This window comes from Propithecus coquereli, unplaced genomic scaffold (genome assembly GCF_000956105.1).
Source record: "Propithecus coquereli isolate 6110/MARCELLA unplaced genomic scaffold, Pcoq_1.0 Scaffold419, whole genome shotgun sequence".
Taxonomy (NCBI): domain Eukaryota; kingdom Metazoa; phylum Chordata; class Mammalia; order Primates; family Indriidae; genus Propithecus; species Propithecus coquereli.
In genome coordinates, this window is record NW_012149941.1 from 1,099,933 (window position 1) to 1,118,988 (window position 19,056).

Sequence of the window (19,056 nt, forward strand, 5' to 3'; positions counted from 1 at the left end):
TTCAGTTTGTAATTTGCCCCTGAAGGCATTTTAATTTGTAGTTCTTCATTCAGTTTATTTAGGACTCTCATTTTATAGACAGATAACTGAAGACCCAGAGAGTGGTACGTTACACCGAAGTTGAGCCCCAGACTCAGGCTGTTGGACCCACTCAGTCTCTTGCCAAGTGAGTGAGTGGGAGAGCAGGACTGGAACCGGGATCCAACCTCTCGGGATCTAAATGCACTTGGTGTGCACTGGGAACCTGGGTGCTAGTACTCGGAGCTGGGAGGAAAGATCAGTCATTAATCACTGTAGTACACAGCCGGTCCAAAGGTGGAAGTGAAAGCATCTGCATTCTGTATAGAAATTCAAAGGGGACAGCAGAGTGCGTTTCTTACTCATTCAGATTGTTTATTAAGAGCGAAAGTTGGGCCATCCCATCTATGTGATATTGCAACATGAAAAGTCACATACATACTAAGGAGACCCCATAGAATTGAGAGCCTTTCAACAGTACAGAGCCATAGATTACAAAATTAAAATACAAATGATCCCCCAAGTTTGGCAGGAAACAAGTACAATATGAGGAGGCCTGGAATGGAAGGGCACTTACTTTTCAATAAGGCAATTACAAAATGGGGAAAAAAATCCATACCCCAAATACACTCTGATGAGCATAAGAGACAATAGAAATGTGAAACAGGGATCCTATACAACTCTCTGTCATTGCCAAGTATGTTCATTAAGTGAAAGCAACTGAAGGGTTTGTGTTTTAAGATGCAAGTTAGATGAAATCAATGATTGTGGACATTTCTATGTCAAGAACAGTTACACCTTGCACCCCAGGCTGGATTCCACCTGAAAACATCAGACCAACTTTACCCTTCCTAACCATAAACTTAGAAACAGTCTGTAGTACAATGAGAGGAATAAAAAGGCACCCTAAAGCACCAGGTTTCCCAGGGCATGATCTTGAGCTCACCTGTCCTTCAGTTTGACAGCCTCACTCAGAAACAGGGCCCAGAAGCCAGGGCCAACTGAATTATACAACCTCAGAGGATTGCCTGGAAGGTAGAAGTCTGACCAAGAGATTGCAGACCAAGCCCACTTCATGAGAATTTAAGTTCTAGGACAATACTATGTCTCCCACTAGGCTTTTCCTGGTCTTAAATTATAGGCTAGATTTGTTTTGCAGAACTCATCTGGCCTAATCATTTCACTCAACCTTGAGTTCTGTAGGTTGGTTCACAGTCCTTGAGAGCCAGGTTGGCCCTGGGAACTTCTGCTCCGTTACAAAGTCTCAAGAATCTGAGGGCATCTTATTTTAGACTGGATTAGTCATCCTGCAGGTCAGAGAGTGAGAAGAGTGCTGGACAGGTCAAGAGGCCTAGAGCCTGGTTCTGAGAGTGCCACGTGACCTTAGGCAAGTCTTCTTGAATTTTACTTTCCTCATCTCAAAAGATGGATGATTGGACAACAGCCACCTTTAAGGACCTTCCAGCTTGAAAATATGGCACTTCTACTGACACACGCAGCCCCCATCCCCAAGTTCCTAAGCTTTGCTTTCTCAGTAAAAACAATGTGTGAAATCCTTATAGGAATCTTAAGGTACAGGCCCTAGACAACCATGGACCCTTTAAACTCCATGCAAAGCAATGAGATTATTTTAAAATCTTCTAGCTGAAGTTTGTCCTAAGTTATGCTGTGAACCACAGTTTTTGTGGGACAAGCGCAGAACTAAGGCCTCATCTGTCTGAGGTTATTTTTTTTAGCAGGCTGAGAACAGCACCCTCTCCCCTCCACCAGCAAGTGTTAAGTTGGCTGATGGGGTTTTCTCAACATTCTCCAGTGAGGAACTAAGCGGACCAATACTCAAGCATAAGGACAGTCAGGACACCAGTGTCTGTTTCCCAGCTGCTCCTTTCCAGGAGACAAATGCTACGCTTCTGGAACAGCGCCAGCAATTAAGTCCTTTGCCAAGAGAATAACTTGTCCCATGTGGCCCCCATGGGGCAGAGACTAAAATGGAAATTACAGAGAACATAGAAAAGCCACAGGTTTACAAAGATAGAACAGCTTCCCCAGGAGGTAGTGAGTTCTCTGTCCTCAGAGGTGTTTAAGCCCAGAGTGCTCAACCCCTTGGTGGGACGGTGGTAGGCAGAATGTCAGCACCTGTGCGGAGACTAGACTGGATGACTTAAAGGCCCTTTTCCAACTTTTGGATCTCGGCATTGTGCTGAGAGCCCTCAGGTGATTTCCATGAAGCAACCACTCTGGGATCCACATCTGCGACAGCCTCCGTCAACAGGCAAGGGCCCCAGAATAAGTTCCTTCTCCCACCCTCTCCCTTCCATTTGGCAGTTGCCCTGTGGGATATTAACAAAAAAGTTCCCACAAAATAAAGAGCCAGAAACCAAGGTTAGCTACAACATTTCAGCTGCAAACAATTGTTACTATCCGTTCTCTGAAAGGCTAGCGAGACTATTTTGCTAAGACAGGAACATCTAACAACTTGGCAACTGTAACACATAAGTAAAATTCCTCTTCATTTTACAACACTGGTCTTGAATCCTTTGGTTTTTAATCTTTCATGAGATTCAGCTATGATCTTTTTCACATGCTGTTGCCAATCTAAGAGTTTGTTCCTTGAAATAAGAAGTTTGTCCGTTTTTGAAAAATCTTAAAACGAAATAACACGAATGGTAGGATACTGATGTTCCCATGTGACAAACTTCAGCGCATATGAAAGAACCATACCAGGCTGGAACTGAGGCAGGAAGCATACTCTTTAAGAAGACAATGCCAATTCTGGATTTAAAATTCCAGTTTTTCCCAGGAGCACCAAGAGCAAAGAAGGCAATGCTGCAACGTCACAGGTGGAAAGAAGTGCAAGAGTCCTTGACAGGTGGTATAAAAATGCAGGCAGCCAAGATGAACACTGCTTTCCCCAAACCCCACTGCTCCCTGAAGCCAGACCCTGTTGCTTTGGAGAACTTGGCCATTTCTCACGCGCAGAAGTCTCTTGCCCACAGATAAGCCATCAGAATCTGCAGAAGAGGCTAAGGCAAGTGGTTTAGTTTGATGAAAGAACAGATTTCTGGACACGAGAAAGACAGAAGTTAAATAGCTTTGTCTTTTCTCTCACCTGACCTGTTTTAAGATTGAAGAGATATCCACAACCTCCACTTTGCAAAAGCACTTGTCTTTAGAGGAAGGATGACATGGGGCCCAAGTGCGCACAGCATCTAAGTGAAGGTAACAAGTTTCCCCAGGTTTCGCTTTGGAACAAAGCATTCTTACAGACACACTTGACCAGATGGATCCTAACACCACATATTCTTGTGCAGAAATGTACTGCTGTCTCTCTCAACTGGGAAAACAGATCTGCTGTTAAGGAAACAGTGACATGACCTACAAATTCACAATTTTGGTTTAAATATCAGAAAGATACACTTTCTTTCTCAAAAAGATATGGACATTTCCATGCAGCAGGTTAGGATGCCTTAACCTGCAGGCCCCATCCGCCCCCAAACTCCAGCACCTGGTGAGCCTTCTTGATGCCCATATCAACATCCTTCAGCTGTAAGTAGATATTCTCGAACTACCACTGCATCTGAATGACTGAAAACACTCACAGAGCACCTTGTCATACCATCCCAGCCAGGAGGTGTATCAAAATAGGATCCCCTTGTAGTCCAGAGTATATTCTATGTACATTCATTTACACATATTTAATTAAAAAGGCTGCAATCTGCTAGACATGCATTGAATACGGGTGAAAGCTTTGCTGCAATGGAACACATTGCATTTCAGTGAGAGTGGTGGCCCTGTCCCCTTTCCACAGAAAGCATGGTATTCTGCTTCACAGAACTGACACCTATGGATACTCTGCCGCCCTGCTCAGTGGGGGGTTAATTCTGACTTCTCTGTGATGGTGCTCAGATTAAGCCATCTATGAAACTCTCTGCCAGGCCAGGCTGTCCATTGCTCCTTTTATTATTTAAGGCTTACGAACTAACTCAGAATTGAAACTGAGTAGGAAAATGATACTTTTGACTACAATATAGATCAAGATGGTCATAAATTAGAATGCAAATCCTTATCTTCTTTTTCTCCCACCCTCCTACCCACACTCTCTGCCCCCATCACATTGATTAGAGAATTTTGCAAAAGCATATTTTTGGATATAAAGCTTTGTTTTCACAGGATACTTTGGCTCTGACAGAATTAGATTGAGGAATACACTTTTTTGAACAAAATAATCAGGTAATTATTAATACTTAAACAAAAACTACTTTAGCAATCTTTCTCCCTAAGAGGGAGGTGAATTGCTCACAAAAATGAGCATAAGATGGCACTGACCTTTGCTGCTCAAACTCATGATTTGCTGCTGACCAGAGCCCAGCGAGTCAAGGCCAGCCAGATTTTCAATCCCACAGCTGGACTTCTGAGCAGGAATCACATGGTCCTTGGCAGATTTTGTGGTGGTTGTGAACTAAGGATTAATACTTCTGAAAACATTAGCCCCACACCACTAAATATCTCTGCTTGTCAAAGCATTTATTGCCCAGGAGCTTGGCTGAAGTCATAATATATAACTTCATCCCAAAGAGTGAAGCATGGAGGAGTGTACAAAGGACTGTGTCTTCTGTGAGGGTCTTGGTATCAGTGTTTCTGGAACCTCGACAAATAGAGCTTTGCGCATGCAAATATCCTGAAATCCTTGTTTGGTTTGAAACTGCCTTGTTGGTGCGTCAGGATTTCCTCCACACTCTAGCACTTAAGGGCAAGCAACAGTAATGGCAGAGGTCTCAGTAACGAGAGGTGTGTAGCAGATGTTACAAGGCTGGCACTGTTAGTGACAGCTCGATTAGCCAATAAATACTGATTCAGTGCCTACTGGGTACAAGGCACAGCGCGAGCGAGGGGGACCAGTGTCCAACTGATCTGCTGATAAACAACAAAGCTGGCAACAAAGCGGGTGGGAAATCTAAGTCCCCAGTGGGCAGCATGCAAGTCCAGACTTGGGTCTGCTCATGCACCTCCTCCGTCAGCTGCACCTTGCTGCTATTCCAGGCCACGTCTCGCATGTGGCAGCCTGGTATTATAAGGTGACTACCAACACATTTCTTATTCCACGTTTCCTGTGGGGCTGACTTAATGCTTTGTTGAATGCTGCAATACATAGTTTTTCTTTAATTCTCTTTATGATCCTGTTTTCTAGTCCAGAAGTTATCTTAAAAGAAAGTCTTTCTATACACATGCTGAATGAGAATATAATCCTCCTGACCAAAAAGATTTACAGTATTCATCATTCAAACTTTATTTACAATAAAATTTAACAGTCTTTATGGGCTTAAATGTAGCAGACATCACCTGTGCATTAAGCATTATACGTCATTCCTTTAAGATGTGCTTCATCCTCACTCAAGCTGCTTGCCGCCCTCTGATTTCTGATCCAATCTACTCTTGTTACTCTTCACCATGTAGATAAAGTAGGCCAGGGTCTCTTTTTCATTCACAGGTATGTTCCTGAAGTGTCGGCTGACAGTCTATGTGGGGGAAAAAACCAAACTCCCTTAAACCATGCATAAATCAGGCCACAGATTCTAAATCGTGCAAAAGAGGGAACAGACAGTTGCTTCCAGTGCTATAAAGGGAATTATGACTACTACAGAACTCAGAATGCCCTTCTTCCCCAGGAGTGTAGGTGGTTTGGATTCCAGGCTTCCCAAAGTGGCCCTTTAACCTGCAACACTACCGAGGTACAGTTCTATTTCAGTGGCAGCCAACCAACCATTGATGGCATAATTTCATGGTCCTCCCCCACGAAGGAAGAGACTGGGACTGCTCTGGTTGGCCGGCCGCCACCAAACCTCTCAGGCCTTGGAACTGAGCAGGAATGTCTCTTTTTAAAATTGTGTCAAATGAACAGCCAATTGAACAGATGTAAGTATCTGAACCCAAGAAGTCCTTTAAATAGTACATAACTGCCTCTCAAAAGACACATCAGATTTGCAGGAAAGTTCATCATTTACTGCATATTCCTGGCCCTTCATAAGTTCTGAGAATGTAGGTCTCCTCTTGCCCCACCTTATCCTATCTCTTCCACCAGGGGTGAAGAGCAGCGAAGGGGTAATGTTTGTTACAAGGCTCCTATAAATATGAGAGGCTCATGTGCTGCTGTATTTTATCAGGACACTGGTGAAGGAGATGTTTAAGAAAAACCGATGGATTGGCAAGAAACCACTAAAGGAAAGACCAAAAACCAACCAGGCTGTGAGCCTTTAAGGAAAGCTCTGAATGGATCAAGGTGGTTGGAACAGATAAAAAGACAGAACTAGAATAAAGAGTGGTTATCTCTGGATGGAAGAGCTGTATTTTTCTTTTTCCATTTTTCAAATTTTCTGTAACAATAGGCAGAAAAACATATTAAGAAAAGAGGGATGAGAGAATACCCACATGAATGCCAAGGACAGAAGTATCAGGCCAGGCTGTCGGTTTATTAAAAAAAAAAGAAGGCCAATGGAGCATCTTTCCCCTTCAAACTGTGTTAAGAACTCGGCAGGAGAAAACTTTCTTTGGTGCCATTCACTATAGTGAATACTTCCATTATCAATACCAGAGTAGAAGAAATCAAGAAAAAAAAAAAAAAGAAAGAAAAGAAAAATAGCTCCTCCAGAACATCAGCAAAGGTTTTGGGATGATTAATCTGACATACCCGATGTGCAGAAAGGATCATATCTACACAGAATCTTACAAAACAGATTCAAACAAATGAACAAATAAAAGAATACTAAAGACTTAGAATTACAAGTCCTGAGATTCCAGACTCAATTTTACTACCCCAACTTGCTGTGCGACTTTAAGCAAGTCCTTTCCTCTCTCTGTGCCATGGTTTCTTTCTGGAACTGGGGCCTTTGCAGGTCTAAAGCTGTGGGATTCCAAGTTATACAAAGGAGAAATAGAGAGTTGCTTCCAGAATTGTGGAGGAGATTACAATTAGCAGATACACGTAGCAGTAGAGGAGAATCTGGGTCATCATCAAAACAAGCACAATGCTGGCTCTCTCTTTTTAGAGGTCAATTTTGTCTACCTACTTCTGCTAACTGGGCCTTATTGAAGCCTGGTCTGGTCTGCAACTTGTAGTGTCGTTTATAACGTCGTAGAGTGTTCACCTGCAGCTGGAACAGATCGACCTAGAGAGAAAAGGAGAAACATGTTATCCATCACCCGATCAGCCAGGACTCCATGAGAGCCCACTATGTGCCTAGCATTATACTAGGTAGGGGTGAGGATGGGGAGGGCTACAAAAGAGGTCTTAGAAATGGTCCATTGAGAACTAGTAACTGGCTGGGAGGATAAAAACGACAGAGGAAAAAGAATTCTAGCTCGGGTAGACTGATCCCAGAAGGCTGGTGGAGGTGAAGCTTAGCTAAGGAGGGGCAGGGTCTGGAAAGGCAGTGAGGAATAGAGCAGGGGATGATGGAGATCATGAACATGGAAAGCCGGGAGATGACTAGATGGGTTGGGGGGCGGGGAGTGGTCACAGGCAGTCATGGTGGGTTTAGAAAATGAGAATGGATGGTAGCACGTCAGGAAAAGCAGGAGTCATCATCCAGGTGGTGGAGGGTGATGTTGCAGGAAGACAGATTTGGTGGGAGTCATAGGGAAGACTGATGGGAGGAGGGGTACAGTGGGAGATGCTATGGCAATGACCCAGAAATGAGATGATGAAGTTGAGCTTTGGAGGGGTGGTGATGCTAGAGGGGGATACCAAGGATGGAAAGTGAAGGCAACAACCAGAGAGACATCTGGAGGAAGTCATGCCAGAACTAGGCAGCAGGCTGGACAGAGGGGCATGAAGGAGGACAGTGGGAAGAACTATATCTCTCAAATAGTTCTTCCCTAGGCTCAGCCTTCAGGAATTAGAATCCTTAACAACCCTCCAGAGAAAGCTCAAAAGCTACTGTAGTGAATGTACAAACCAGCAGGTTAGGGTCAGGGTCTCTGCAGATGACTGGAGAACAGAGGGGAAGGGACCCCCCCCTTTTTTGCTAATACAGGAAGAGAGGAAAGCTGCACAGTCATGAAATATTGAAGGCCCAGAAAGTTGGGCTGCCTTTACCTGCCTCTAAAAGAGATGTTCTTGCTTCAGGCAGGTGGAGAGCACTTAAAAACAAAATGAATGATCAATATGAGGGACCAAAGTCCTTCATTCTTTTTAAAACATTCCTCAAAACCTTTTTTTTTTTTTGGTGATGAGCACTTAGAAATCAAATACATCCATTGCTTTATAAAATAATAATAATGCTAAAGGCAACAGCAAAATACTGTAAACTAATGTTGAAAAAGGGGACACAGGGAGGGGCAGAGGGAAAGGGCCAGATTTTCAAAGGTTTCCTCCACATCTGCAGATAAAGGCCCACCTACTCTTTCTATTCCTACAGTCATTTTCACTCTGAGTGCTAACAGGCGTTTGCCTTATGAAATATTCATGTATCAAATATTCAATGTACACTATAAACGCTTCTTCTTTTGCTGAGTCTTAAGTGAAAACAATTTAGGTAGAAAGAAAATCCAATATTCCTTCCCGAAGTCTCACTTAATAGACACTGGCACCGTGAAGGGAAGACAGCCTTCCAGTTTGAGAAGCCTGCGTCTGACAGTCTAGCGCAGCGGTTTCCAACATGGGACAATTTTGCCCCCTCAAAGGATGTCTGGCACTATCTGGAGATAATTTTTGATTGTCACGACTTAGGTGGTGGTGTGACTGGCATCTAGTGGTTAGAACCCAGAGATGCTGCTAAATATCCTACAATGCACAGGACAGCCCCCACAACAAAGAATTATGTGGCCCCAAATATCAATAGTGCCAGGGTCGAGAAACTCTGGCCCAGTAAAACTAACAAGCTTTGAAACGGATCCTTGGGAACAAGCCTGGACCCAGAATCAAGGAACCAGAGTGACAGAAAAATCAGAGCTGGTATGAACTGACAACTTGCGCCTTCATTTTACAGACGAGAAAAAATAGAGGAAGAGATTTCTCCCAAACCATACATACTCAGCCTCTGAATTTAAAGGAAAAAATTAAAGTTTTAAAAAATGTGACATTGTGGTTATATGTAAGCATTTACCAGGGGCCTCTTAAGGAGAGGCAGTGTGGTCCACCGGAAAGGGCATGAGACTGCAGCTTCCAAACTGTATATGTAATCTTGGGTCTCTGTGCCTGTCTATAAAATGACAGGGCTGTCAGACCAGTTGATTGCTAAGCTTTTAGCTCTCAGATTCAATATTACTATGATTCTACGATTCACTTTTCAAATAAACAACAGCAAAACAAAGGGGACTAAAATTACTTCTTAGCACAAAAGGCAGACCAGGCCAGAGGTAAGGATCAGATTAAAATCCATTCTTTCAGCTTTCTCAGGCTGATTTGTGTGATCTTTACCTCAGGAATGTCAGTGTCGTGTTCAGGAGAATCTCCACCGTCATCGCTTGTCTTCCTCTTCCTTTTATTTCGGACACTCTGGATGAAATTTTTGTGGAAATCGCAGATATAGAGGTGCCTTACCTGACAGGAAGGAAATCAAAGTCAGACTTGCCAATTGCTTGGAAGCAGCAATGGGTATCTGTCAAATTATGGGGCTTCTGTCCATTGCAAGGCACTGGAGAGACAGAAGGAAGAATGAGGTGTAGGCCACAAGTTCCAGAAGCTTACTACTAAGTTGCAGAACAAGAAACACGTAAAGAGAACACTAACACCACATTTGGCACTGTATTATAAACCAAGTCTCCATGGAAGGGTAAAGACAATAATTGGTACAGATTCAGCAAAGGAAGAGATACTGGGAAATGAGATGGTTTCAGTGAAGGGCCCTGACTAGAAGGGAGGATTTGTAGGCAGACAAGAAGCATTTCAGATGGGAAGGAGAGACAAGATTCAGAGTTTCCAAAGAGGATGACAGCAAGAGTGAGTGAGAAGGCCCAGGGTATGCAGTGTCAGCTGGGTGGCAATGAATGCCCATAGGAGCATAATGAGAAATTTGGGGGTCGGGGAGCATGTGAACAGCTTAGATTTTCCTTCAAACAAGACAGGGAGTGATGTGACATTTTCAGAAGACCTGCAGGAGTTATGAATTACAGTGGGCTGTAAAGCATTACCTGGAGAGGAGGAAAGCAGGAAAGAAGGGATTGTGGTATTGGTATATGGGACATCCTATTTTTACATTGACAATAGCCACTACTGAAGATAACTCTCTGAAAAACTTTACTTCCATGTGTCAATTTATAATTCTTGCATTACCTCCCATGTGATCCACAAAGAGAAGCGGAAACAGATGTGGAAATTCTTGCAAGGCAGAACAACATAAAAGAAGGTGGACACTACTACTAATTTTCTAACACAGGCTAGAGGCATTCTAGTAAGTAAAGGTGGCAACAGCAGCTAAGATGTGAAGAATCCTCCAGAGTTGGCTGGAGGAGCAATGCAAAAACCTTACAGAAATTGAATGCCTGTGTAAATGACTTGGGGTTGTTGATATTGAAACAGATGTTGCACAAATGTTCTGGAGAGACTTCTAAATTTGAGTTTATTCCTGAAATCCTTAAAGATAAAAGTAAGCTGACAGGAAATCACCAATTCAGACCTTTTCATGGAGAAAATAATGAAAACTGTTTGTTTATTCAGATGAATTACCACTTTCATGTGGCTGGATTAGTGAGTTATGAGTAGTTTTAAGTTTATACTGTGATGGTGTTTTGCAGACAGCAGGTACTCAATAAATGCTGATGCATCAATATAGGCAGTCCCCTACATCTAAATACAGCTCAAGCCAGTGAAAGCCACCACTTACATGGTTACGAATTGGGACAGCTTTGCCAGATTCGACTCTGTCAGAGGACTTTCAAACACAGCATGTGCCACTGTCCCAAAGAGTCCTACCTAGCTGATGTATATACTACACTGGACGTGCTCCAGGAAGAAAGCACACCAAAGCACACTCTCTGCATCTCTGAGAGGTAGCTGGCCCTCCATTATTAGCTAGGCTGGCATGTAAAGTCAAGAGATTAAACTGCTCCTCAAGTTTACAGAGTGACAAGCTTGGTAGGAGAACAATAAGCAGAATAGATTTTCTGAAGCTTTGGCTGGGAGATTTCAGGTCAGAATACTAAAATAATGGAATACTAGCTGGAAAAGAATTTAGCAATGATTAGTGCAACTCCATTGGCCCCAATCCCATTTTCTAGAGGGGTAAGATGAAGCCACCCAGAGTGGAAATGACTTGGCCAAGGTCATCTAGGTCTTCTGACCCATGATACATGTCCTTTTCTACCTCAACATTTTCCTTTATACTATTTTCAACTTCTAATTTTCTTCAGAAAAAAAGTAGAAATATGTCAACTGGAGGAATGTCTGCAAGTATATTATGTCTTAATAAATCACAGAACACTGAAAATATCTATATAAAATGAGTTAAACAGCCTAGGTTGGATTTTCTGTGCTGTTATTTTAAAAAGTTCTCTGCTAGACTCTTTTACAAGATAAATAATCATTTTCTTCTTAACCGTTTTCAAGTACATACTGGTTTTCAGAAATTTCTGAGCTCAGTGGCCTTTGGGGGTGGGGGTGGGGTTCGTGCAGGAGGCACTAGCAAAGGCTCTAGGCTCTAGTGTTATTTTTCCCCCTGCTTCACTTTCTGCAACAGCTAAAAATTCTTGTAACACAGCAGTTACTTGGAATTGAATTCCTGCCCAAGCCTATGAGAATGAAATAGAATCCCTTTCAGAAATAATAACTCCGCAACACCATCTTGAACAAACTGTGAATGATTCCACCCCGAAACCCTACTCCTTCAGAAACATTACCTTTTAGGAGCGCTAGTGCTACACTTAACGCTTCCTCTCTTCTAGATGGTGCGTGTGAAATGATCGACACAGCTCAACACAGGTTTTCCAGTGGGGTCAGTGGGTAAACGGAGCCTCAAGTTGCATCAGCAAAATCATTCCGATGTGAAGACATCCAAGGTTTAAAAGGACTGGAAGTTTCTATTTTTTATAGACTGGAAATTATTATAAGCTGCACAAGTAAAGGCTTCTAACAACCTACACAGAAGGTAGGCAGTATTTCCAAGTGGATGAACTCATTGCTGTCCCAGAATTAAGCATTTCACTGCAACATGTGACCTAATCAGGGACCACCTTGGTGTCTAGTCAGTTGTTTGCTCTCAGATGAATTCCATTCATACATACATTGACATAAATTTGTAGTAAGAAAGCTATCAGCTCACCTGCAGCCATTTAAAAATCACACCTGTCCATGTAAGAAGTACAAATGTACTATAACCATTAACTTTTTTAAAAATTGGGGGTGGGATGGAAGAGCCTAAACAAAGGACAGGGAAGATTTTTTATTTATTAAAGTTTTAATGAAGACTTACGAATAGGGCTTGAAAGTAAATCAGTGATGCATTTAAGAAATTAACCTGTCTCTTATGGTGCTGTGTGTATTTGGCACCATCACTTCCTATCTCTGGGCCTCAGTTTCAACTGTAAAATCACAGTGGAAAAGCGGAGCTTTCAGTTTAACAAGCAATCTCTGATTTCCCCCAACTGTGGAGAAATTGTGGTCCTAAAAGAGAACGGATGTTACCCACCTAAGCTCTCAGCTAGCCTACCTGAATATTAAATATCCCCTGAACTTATTTCCAATTCCTAATCATGAAGCAGTCACTTAAGGCTTGCAGCAACAGATGTCAAATTAAAAAGTTCTTAATTGGTTGACAATAGGCACATCTTTAGAATTGTTAACTTGAAGTGGTGAAATCACACAGGAGAAGGTTCCTGAAATAAGGTACAAAGAGCAGGGCAATCCTATTCATATTTAAATCTCCACCCACGCATTTCAAAAGAAGCTACCCCTAAGACGACTGATTTTTTTCCCCTTCTAGTCACGTCGACTGAGAGAGCCATCTCCCAAGACCTGGCCTTGGCCTTCTTCCTGCCACATCCTAGAAAAACCCATTCCCACAGCTGCCTGAGGAGCAGCTAGCACGGTGACCCTCTGCAAAAACTGAGGACGCGGGCGATAGGGAAGTCACTGCCACCTTTCCCAGTCTGAAGGAGTAACAGGGTTCCTAGGAGGGAGAAGTTGGAGAAGAGCCGGGTCCCTTCATCACTGCCTCCCCGATTCTTGCTCCTTCATGGGCCAACGAAATTAACCCACCTCTCACTGCTCTGATATCTAAGCCAATAAAACAAGTTAGAAACTGCTGTCAAATCTACCCAGGCAGGAAGAGTCCTTGAAGCCCCCCGCCCCCAACCTCCCGGATCTGGGCAGAACCACAGTCAGAGCCTGTCAGCGCCGGAGCGGCCTTGGAAATCCCGAGCCCAACTCCCCAGTTCTGCAGATAAGGGGCGGCGAGGCCCACAGCGGAGAATGCCCGGGGAGTTCCGACCCAAGCCTGGGGCAGCGGCCGGAGAGCGGACGGGCGGCGGGGCCCAGACCCGGGCGGGGGAAGACTCACGCTCTTGTCGATGTCCAGCTTGAGTTTCTTCTGCGAGATGCTCTTCTGGACCCTCTTGCTGAAGGAGGCGTTGCCCGCGGGCCGGACGCAGCGCTCGCCGTCCTCGATGAGGCAGCAGCTCTGGCCGTAACCCGGGGCGGCGGCGGGGGCGGCGGGGGGCCCTTCGCGGCTGTCCTCCTCCGTGCTGAAGCCGTTCATCTCCCCGCCCCGGGCTGGCCCCTCGGGGGGAGGGTCCCCTGTAGGCCACTCCGCGGCCGCGCTCGCCGCGGGGCAGGTCGCCGAGACTCCCGCAGCCGAGAGTCCCAGAGTCGGTCTCCTGACCGGGCGCTGCCCTGCCCCGCGTCCGAGAGGCCCGGCTCCTTCAGCCCCCGGCCCCGCGTCTCCGGAAACCCCTTCCTCCCCGCTCGAGGCCCCGGGGTTGACTCCCGCGGCTTGCAGGGCCCCGCCGGGGGTCACCCGGTGGCTCCTTCTGCCAGGGGCCCAGAACCGCTAGCCTGCAGCAGGGGCGTCCGGGAGGGCGTCCCAGGAAGCAGCCGCTCCCCAGGGACTCCGGGCCCAGGTTGCCAGGGGGTTTTGAAGGCCCTCGCCGGCTCCCGCCTTCTTTCGGCTGTGGGGCAAACTCGCTGCCGGGCAGCAACCCTGGGGTGGCGCGGCCTCCCCGCGCGGGGCCCGGCCTCGAACCCGCGGCGTCCGGGCCCCGCGGAGCGTCCGGCCCGCCCCACCCCTGCAGCCACTCGGCTGCGCCCCGAGTCCCGCGGCAGCCCCTGGGCCGCCCGGCCGCCGCCCGCCCAACGCGCCGCACCACAACAGTTCGCTCCCCCCGCCCTCCGCGGGACAGCGGAAGTCCCGCCTTCATGTAGCCATTGGCGGCATTTGCTCTCTGGGCGGGGCCGCTGCCGCCGCTAGTGCACCCCATTGGGCGCCACCACCGCCAGTCTCCAGCGCCAGGCTACTTCCTGGACTCTGCTGGGATGGGTTCAAAGTAGAGAAAGTGGAAGAAGGAAGAGTTGCCCCAGCCAGGGAGGGGAATCGGGCCGCAGACTCTCCGGCCCCGGGGAGGGATGGTGAGCGGGGGCCTGGCTGGACGGAGGGCCAGACTCCAGGAACAGAGGAACACGTTCGGGGGCAGACAGAAGTAGAGACATGAGCGGAGGCGCAGAGGGACAGACTTGGAGGAGGGGCATATGAGGGGGGACGTAAAGGGGATGGAGATACTGTCATGAGAGAGGGACAAAACTGGATAAAACAACAGGGCCAGGGCCTCAGGACTCGAAGACCGATGGGAGGTGGGGTGGGTGAAACAGGACAGAAAGCCAGTCATGTCGGGAAAGACAGAGGGACAATTCCATACAGTTACGTAGAAATATACGGAGATGATGGGGGCCTGATGGGGGGTCCTGCAAGGTAGTCAGAATCTTGCGGGTGGCGGAGACCCCAGACTGTGGAGACTAGGATGGGCTTGGACGGTGCGGAAAGAAAAGGGGAGGGGAGAGAAGGAGACCCTCCAGGGACTTGGACGACCTCACAACTGGGAAGATTCGGAAATCCGGACAAGGTCTGGAGGGTGGACCAGGTTAACCGCGGGGAAGAGGAGGGGCTGCAGGGGAAGTGGAGAAAAGACTGGGGATGGGGAGCCAAGGACCAGTCTGGGTGTCGGGATGAGGAAGGGCTGAAGGGGCTTGGGCCCTCCCTGTAATTCTATTGCTTTAAGCCTCTCCGTCTACTGGCTAGGCGACCGCGCCCTGACAAACCCCTGCGCTTGGGGTTCGGCGCCCAGGGCACCCCCCCTCCGCTCCTGGAAAGGCCGTAGGGAATCCTTTAGCGCCTCTAGTCAGGCCACCCACAAGCTGGGCAGCATGGGGACAAATGAGGCCCAAAGGGCCCGGTGGGACTCGCCGAGGGTCGTGCAGTCATTTAGGGCTGGGTAGTATTTTGTGAGGAAGGACGAGGTGATAGGTGAGCAAGTGTTCCTATTTCGCTAGTACTAGAGGGCATAGAAAGAGCTCTGGGTTAGTGTCCTGTTGAAAAAGGGAAAGCTACCAGTTTCCATGTTTAGAAAGAGATGCCCTGTGATCTTAAATTTTCCTCGGTGGCTGTAAAGGTATTTTGCACCATCTAACCTAGTAATTTTATGTGTGAGACAGCCATCTTAGGAAATAGGCCTACCAGAGATAATTTTAAGCATAAAATGTTCATTATGGGATTATTTTTAACAGGAAAAATAAAATAGAACCTAAAAATTCCAAAAGGGAAGTTAAGTAAACTACCTAATGTATTCAGAATGGCATATTGTATAGTTAACATTTAAGTTAGTTTCAACATCAGTGTAAACATTTTCTATTAGTATACAGAATAATTCACCACCAACTCTTCCACAAAATTTGACGAAGAGTTGGAAAAATGCTTTTTTATGTTAAGTAAAAATGGCAGGATATAAAATTGCATGCATGTGGGATACTATGTGTGTACATCTATGTTTAAAAAAAAAAAAGAAAAACTCAACTATTTGTATATAAGAACTACACCAAAATACTAATAGTGATTATTTCTGGGTAGCAGGAATATGGTTGGTCTTTTTCTCCTTTTGTTCCACCTTTGCATTTTGCTTAATAAACATTTTTGCTTTTACAGTAGAAAAAAATAGAAAAAAAATTAATGGAAAAAAATGCACAGTTTAATAGGAGTCTTCCCTCAAAGTTCATATATTCAAAAATAAATTATTGAGCGCATTGTGTATACTCAGTGTAGGGTTGGCTATAGGAGGAGAATGAAACATAATCCTTGCCCTAAAAGAATATCTTCTAACTAAGGAGCTCGGATGTATATACAGAAAACAGTTGGGCATCTGAATAAGGCAATGTGTGATATTGGTTCCAAAGCTGATTGGTATGGATAAAAGCTCTACATTTCCCACATATATGTTGCACTTAGGTATTTTTCAAAACTGCATTTGCATTCAGTGCTAGGCTACTGTGGTGCACACAGCTTCTTCAGTTCGAGCTTCCCCTAGCTGGAAGGGAACTGGGTCCTTTTCCATGGGTACTCTATCTCAGCCCTTGAGGTAGTGGCGGCTCCTTATATCTGCTATTCCTGTATTCTTTAGAGTTCTCTTTTCTTTTTACTGGGCAGTCCCTCCCCTGTTATAATCAATAAATCTTTTATTAATATTTTCCTGTTCAAATTATTGTGTGTTTCTCTTTCCTGATTACACCTAGACTGATACCCTCAGCCTCTATGTACTGTGTGTGTGTGTGTGTGTGTGTGTGTGTGTGTGAGAGAGAGAGAGAGAGAGAGAGAGAGAGAGAGAGAGAGAGAGGGGCTCATGCCTTTAACCATTCTTTGTGTGTAACTTTGTGTCTTTCTTCAAGGAATGCTTTGTCATGAACTTTCCTCATGTTATTATGTCGCCTTCACAGTTGCCATTTGTATTGTCTCCATCACACTCCAAGTGCTGTAGTGCTTAAGACAGTTGGCTTTGCTGTCAGAACTGGGTACAAATCTGGGCTCCACTCCTTACTTGTTATATTAGCAAATCATTTCACTTCTTGAGGTTGATGAAATGGCTTAACACAATACCAATACCTGTGCTTAACCACATCGTAAGTGGTTTATATATGTTAGCTGGTATTATTACTACCATAGTTACATTTGCTCCCCAAGAGTTGGATATCTTTTCTTGTGATTCTGTATAAATATTTTAAAACTTAAAACTCTTTTCATTATTTAGGATTATTACCTTATCAGAGTGTCAGAAGTGGAACTGTGGTCCTAACTATAAGGTTTTTCCTGATCTCTTGACCAGGTTCTCCGATGCTTTCTCTTTCTCACCCCTGACTACTCTGCCCTCCTCGCTCTCCGATTCACTCCTTCCATCCAATCAGGCCCAAATTGAGAAGTTATACCCCACCAAGCCTTAAAGAATCAAGGTTGGACCCCTCTGCTGAACAGTCACAGTCCTAGAAAAGCTCTTCCCGCCCCTCTGCTCTCCTCTTTGCCCTTTTTGGAGGATGTGGCAGACGGCTCTGAGAGTGATTTCCAATGACCGCCCTTCTCTGGGACAGATGACAGGAACTGGGTCTCTAATCCATGAGCATCCCCTGATTGTAGTAGACAGATGTTGGGTTAGGCATATGGCTCAAACTGCGCTGGTCAGTTTCTCTTCAGCAAATGTGTCAGTTGGTACTGAGAGATGGATGCTGGGAGTGGTTCGAGCAGAGGCACTAATGGTGGGTCCTGCCTCTGGTGCTCCCCAGGGACTGGTGGTTGAGCTTGTTGTCCTTGGGTTCTGTAAGGTACCTGTAAATATCTTGCTTGTTCTGTGACTGGAAGCTCTGTAAGGACAGGGAATTGTCTATGTGGCTCATCATAAAGTTTTCAGTGCCCAGGCTCTTGATTAGTATTTGTTGAATGGATGGATAGATGGATGATGGATGAGTTGACCTCTAGAATCAGGAGGCAGTACAGCATAGTGGATGGGAGCACTGACTCTAGATCTAGTCAGCCTGTGCTGGAATCCTGGCTCTGCCACTTACTAGCCTGGGGACCTTGGGAAGATTACATAGCCTTGCTGTGCCTCAGTTGCCTCATCTGTAAAATGGGAATGATGGTGACCTCTCTCTTAGGATTGTTGTGAAGATTATCCGAGTTAATAGATATAAACCATTTATAACAGTGCTGTCAGGATTGGTTTTGAGAGAGGGAGATGTCCCGGTTCTTTGGCTCCTTGCATGGAAATATCATAAGCAGGGCTTGTGCTACGGAGTGATGACAGACACGAAGAACTTCCACCCAAGCAGCTTTTATTGCAAAGCTAAAGTAAGTTCCAGAGAGAGAAATAGGTCTGTCCCTGTGAGTGGAAAAACTCTGAGTTTAAAGACAGAGTATAGTAAATATAGTACACTCCGAAGTCAGTAGAGAGCAGACTGCCCCAATAAGGAATGGCATCACCCAGGGTAAGAGTCTGTTCTTCATGCTAATCCCTAATAATATGCTAAATGGGGGGTGGAATATTCATGTCTTTTTGGGGAAGTGGGTGGAGATTCCCAGAATCATGTACCCTCCCATTTTCTGTCCTTGTATGGCTGGGCTGGTTCTGGAACTGTCATGTCTGGAACTACAGATTGTGAGTTTTATTATGCTAATAAAGAAAGGTTACCCACAGACAGGTTCTCCATTCCTCTGTGCATGCCCGGCTGAGGAACAGTCCCTAAACCATCATTTCCCTGCTGTTGTGGTTTCTACTCTTTATCCTCATTGGTCCATGCCACCTGCATACCCTTACCCCTACTTAACAGAGCCTGGCACATATTAGGTGCTCAGTAAGTATTAGATATTATTATTGGCTAAATCAGTCACAATTAGGTTTGGCAAGTAACAGAAAACCCTGAAATTTCTCTCACCTTCAGGAATCCTAGAGGTGGTCACATAGTTTTCCAGAGTATCTGGGACCATTGCTTCTATTTTGTTGCTCTGCCCTGAATGGCTTCCATCCCCAAGGTTGCCTCATTGGCCAAGATGGCTACTGGGCTCTATCTGTTGGGGTTGTGCT

General features: G+C 45.4%; 1 protein-coding gene across 3 annotated transcripts; it reads right to left on the reverse strand.

Moving 5' to 3' along the window:
• Nucleotides 1–374: 374 nt before the first annotated feature.
• SAP30L (SAP30-like) lies at nt 375–14,353 on the reverse strand. Of its 3 annotated transcripts, XM_012653202.1 has the most exons (4): nt 13,509–14,353; nt 9,434–9,556; nt 7,083–7,181; nt 375–5,534 (listed from the first exon to the last, which is right to left on the reverse strand). In XM_012653202.1, exons 1-4 carry the CDS (start codon nt 13,704–13,706, stop codon nt 5,406–5,408), a joined length of 549 nt encoding a protein of 182 aa, XP_012508656.1. In that variant the 5' UTR covers nt 13,707–14,353; the 3' UTR covers nt 375–5,405. The 3 variants fall into 3 exon arrangements, with proteins under 3 accessions (XP_012508656.1, XP_012508658.1, XP_012508657.1); XM_012653204.1 differs by lacking the exon at nt 9,434–9,556 and having other exon boundaries at nt 7,083–7,166; XM_012653203.1 differs by lacking the exon at nt 9,434–9,556.
• Between the last annotated feature and the right edge of the window lie 4,703 nt (nt 14,354–19,056).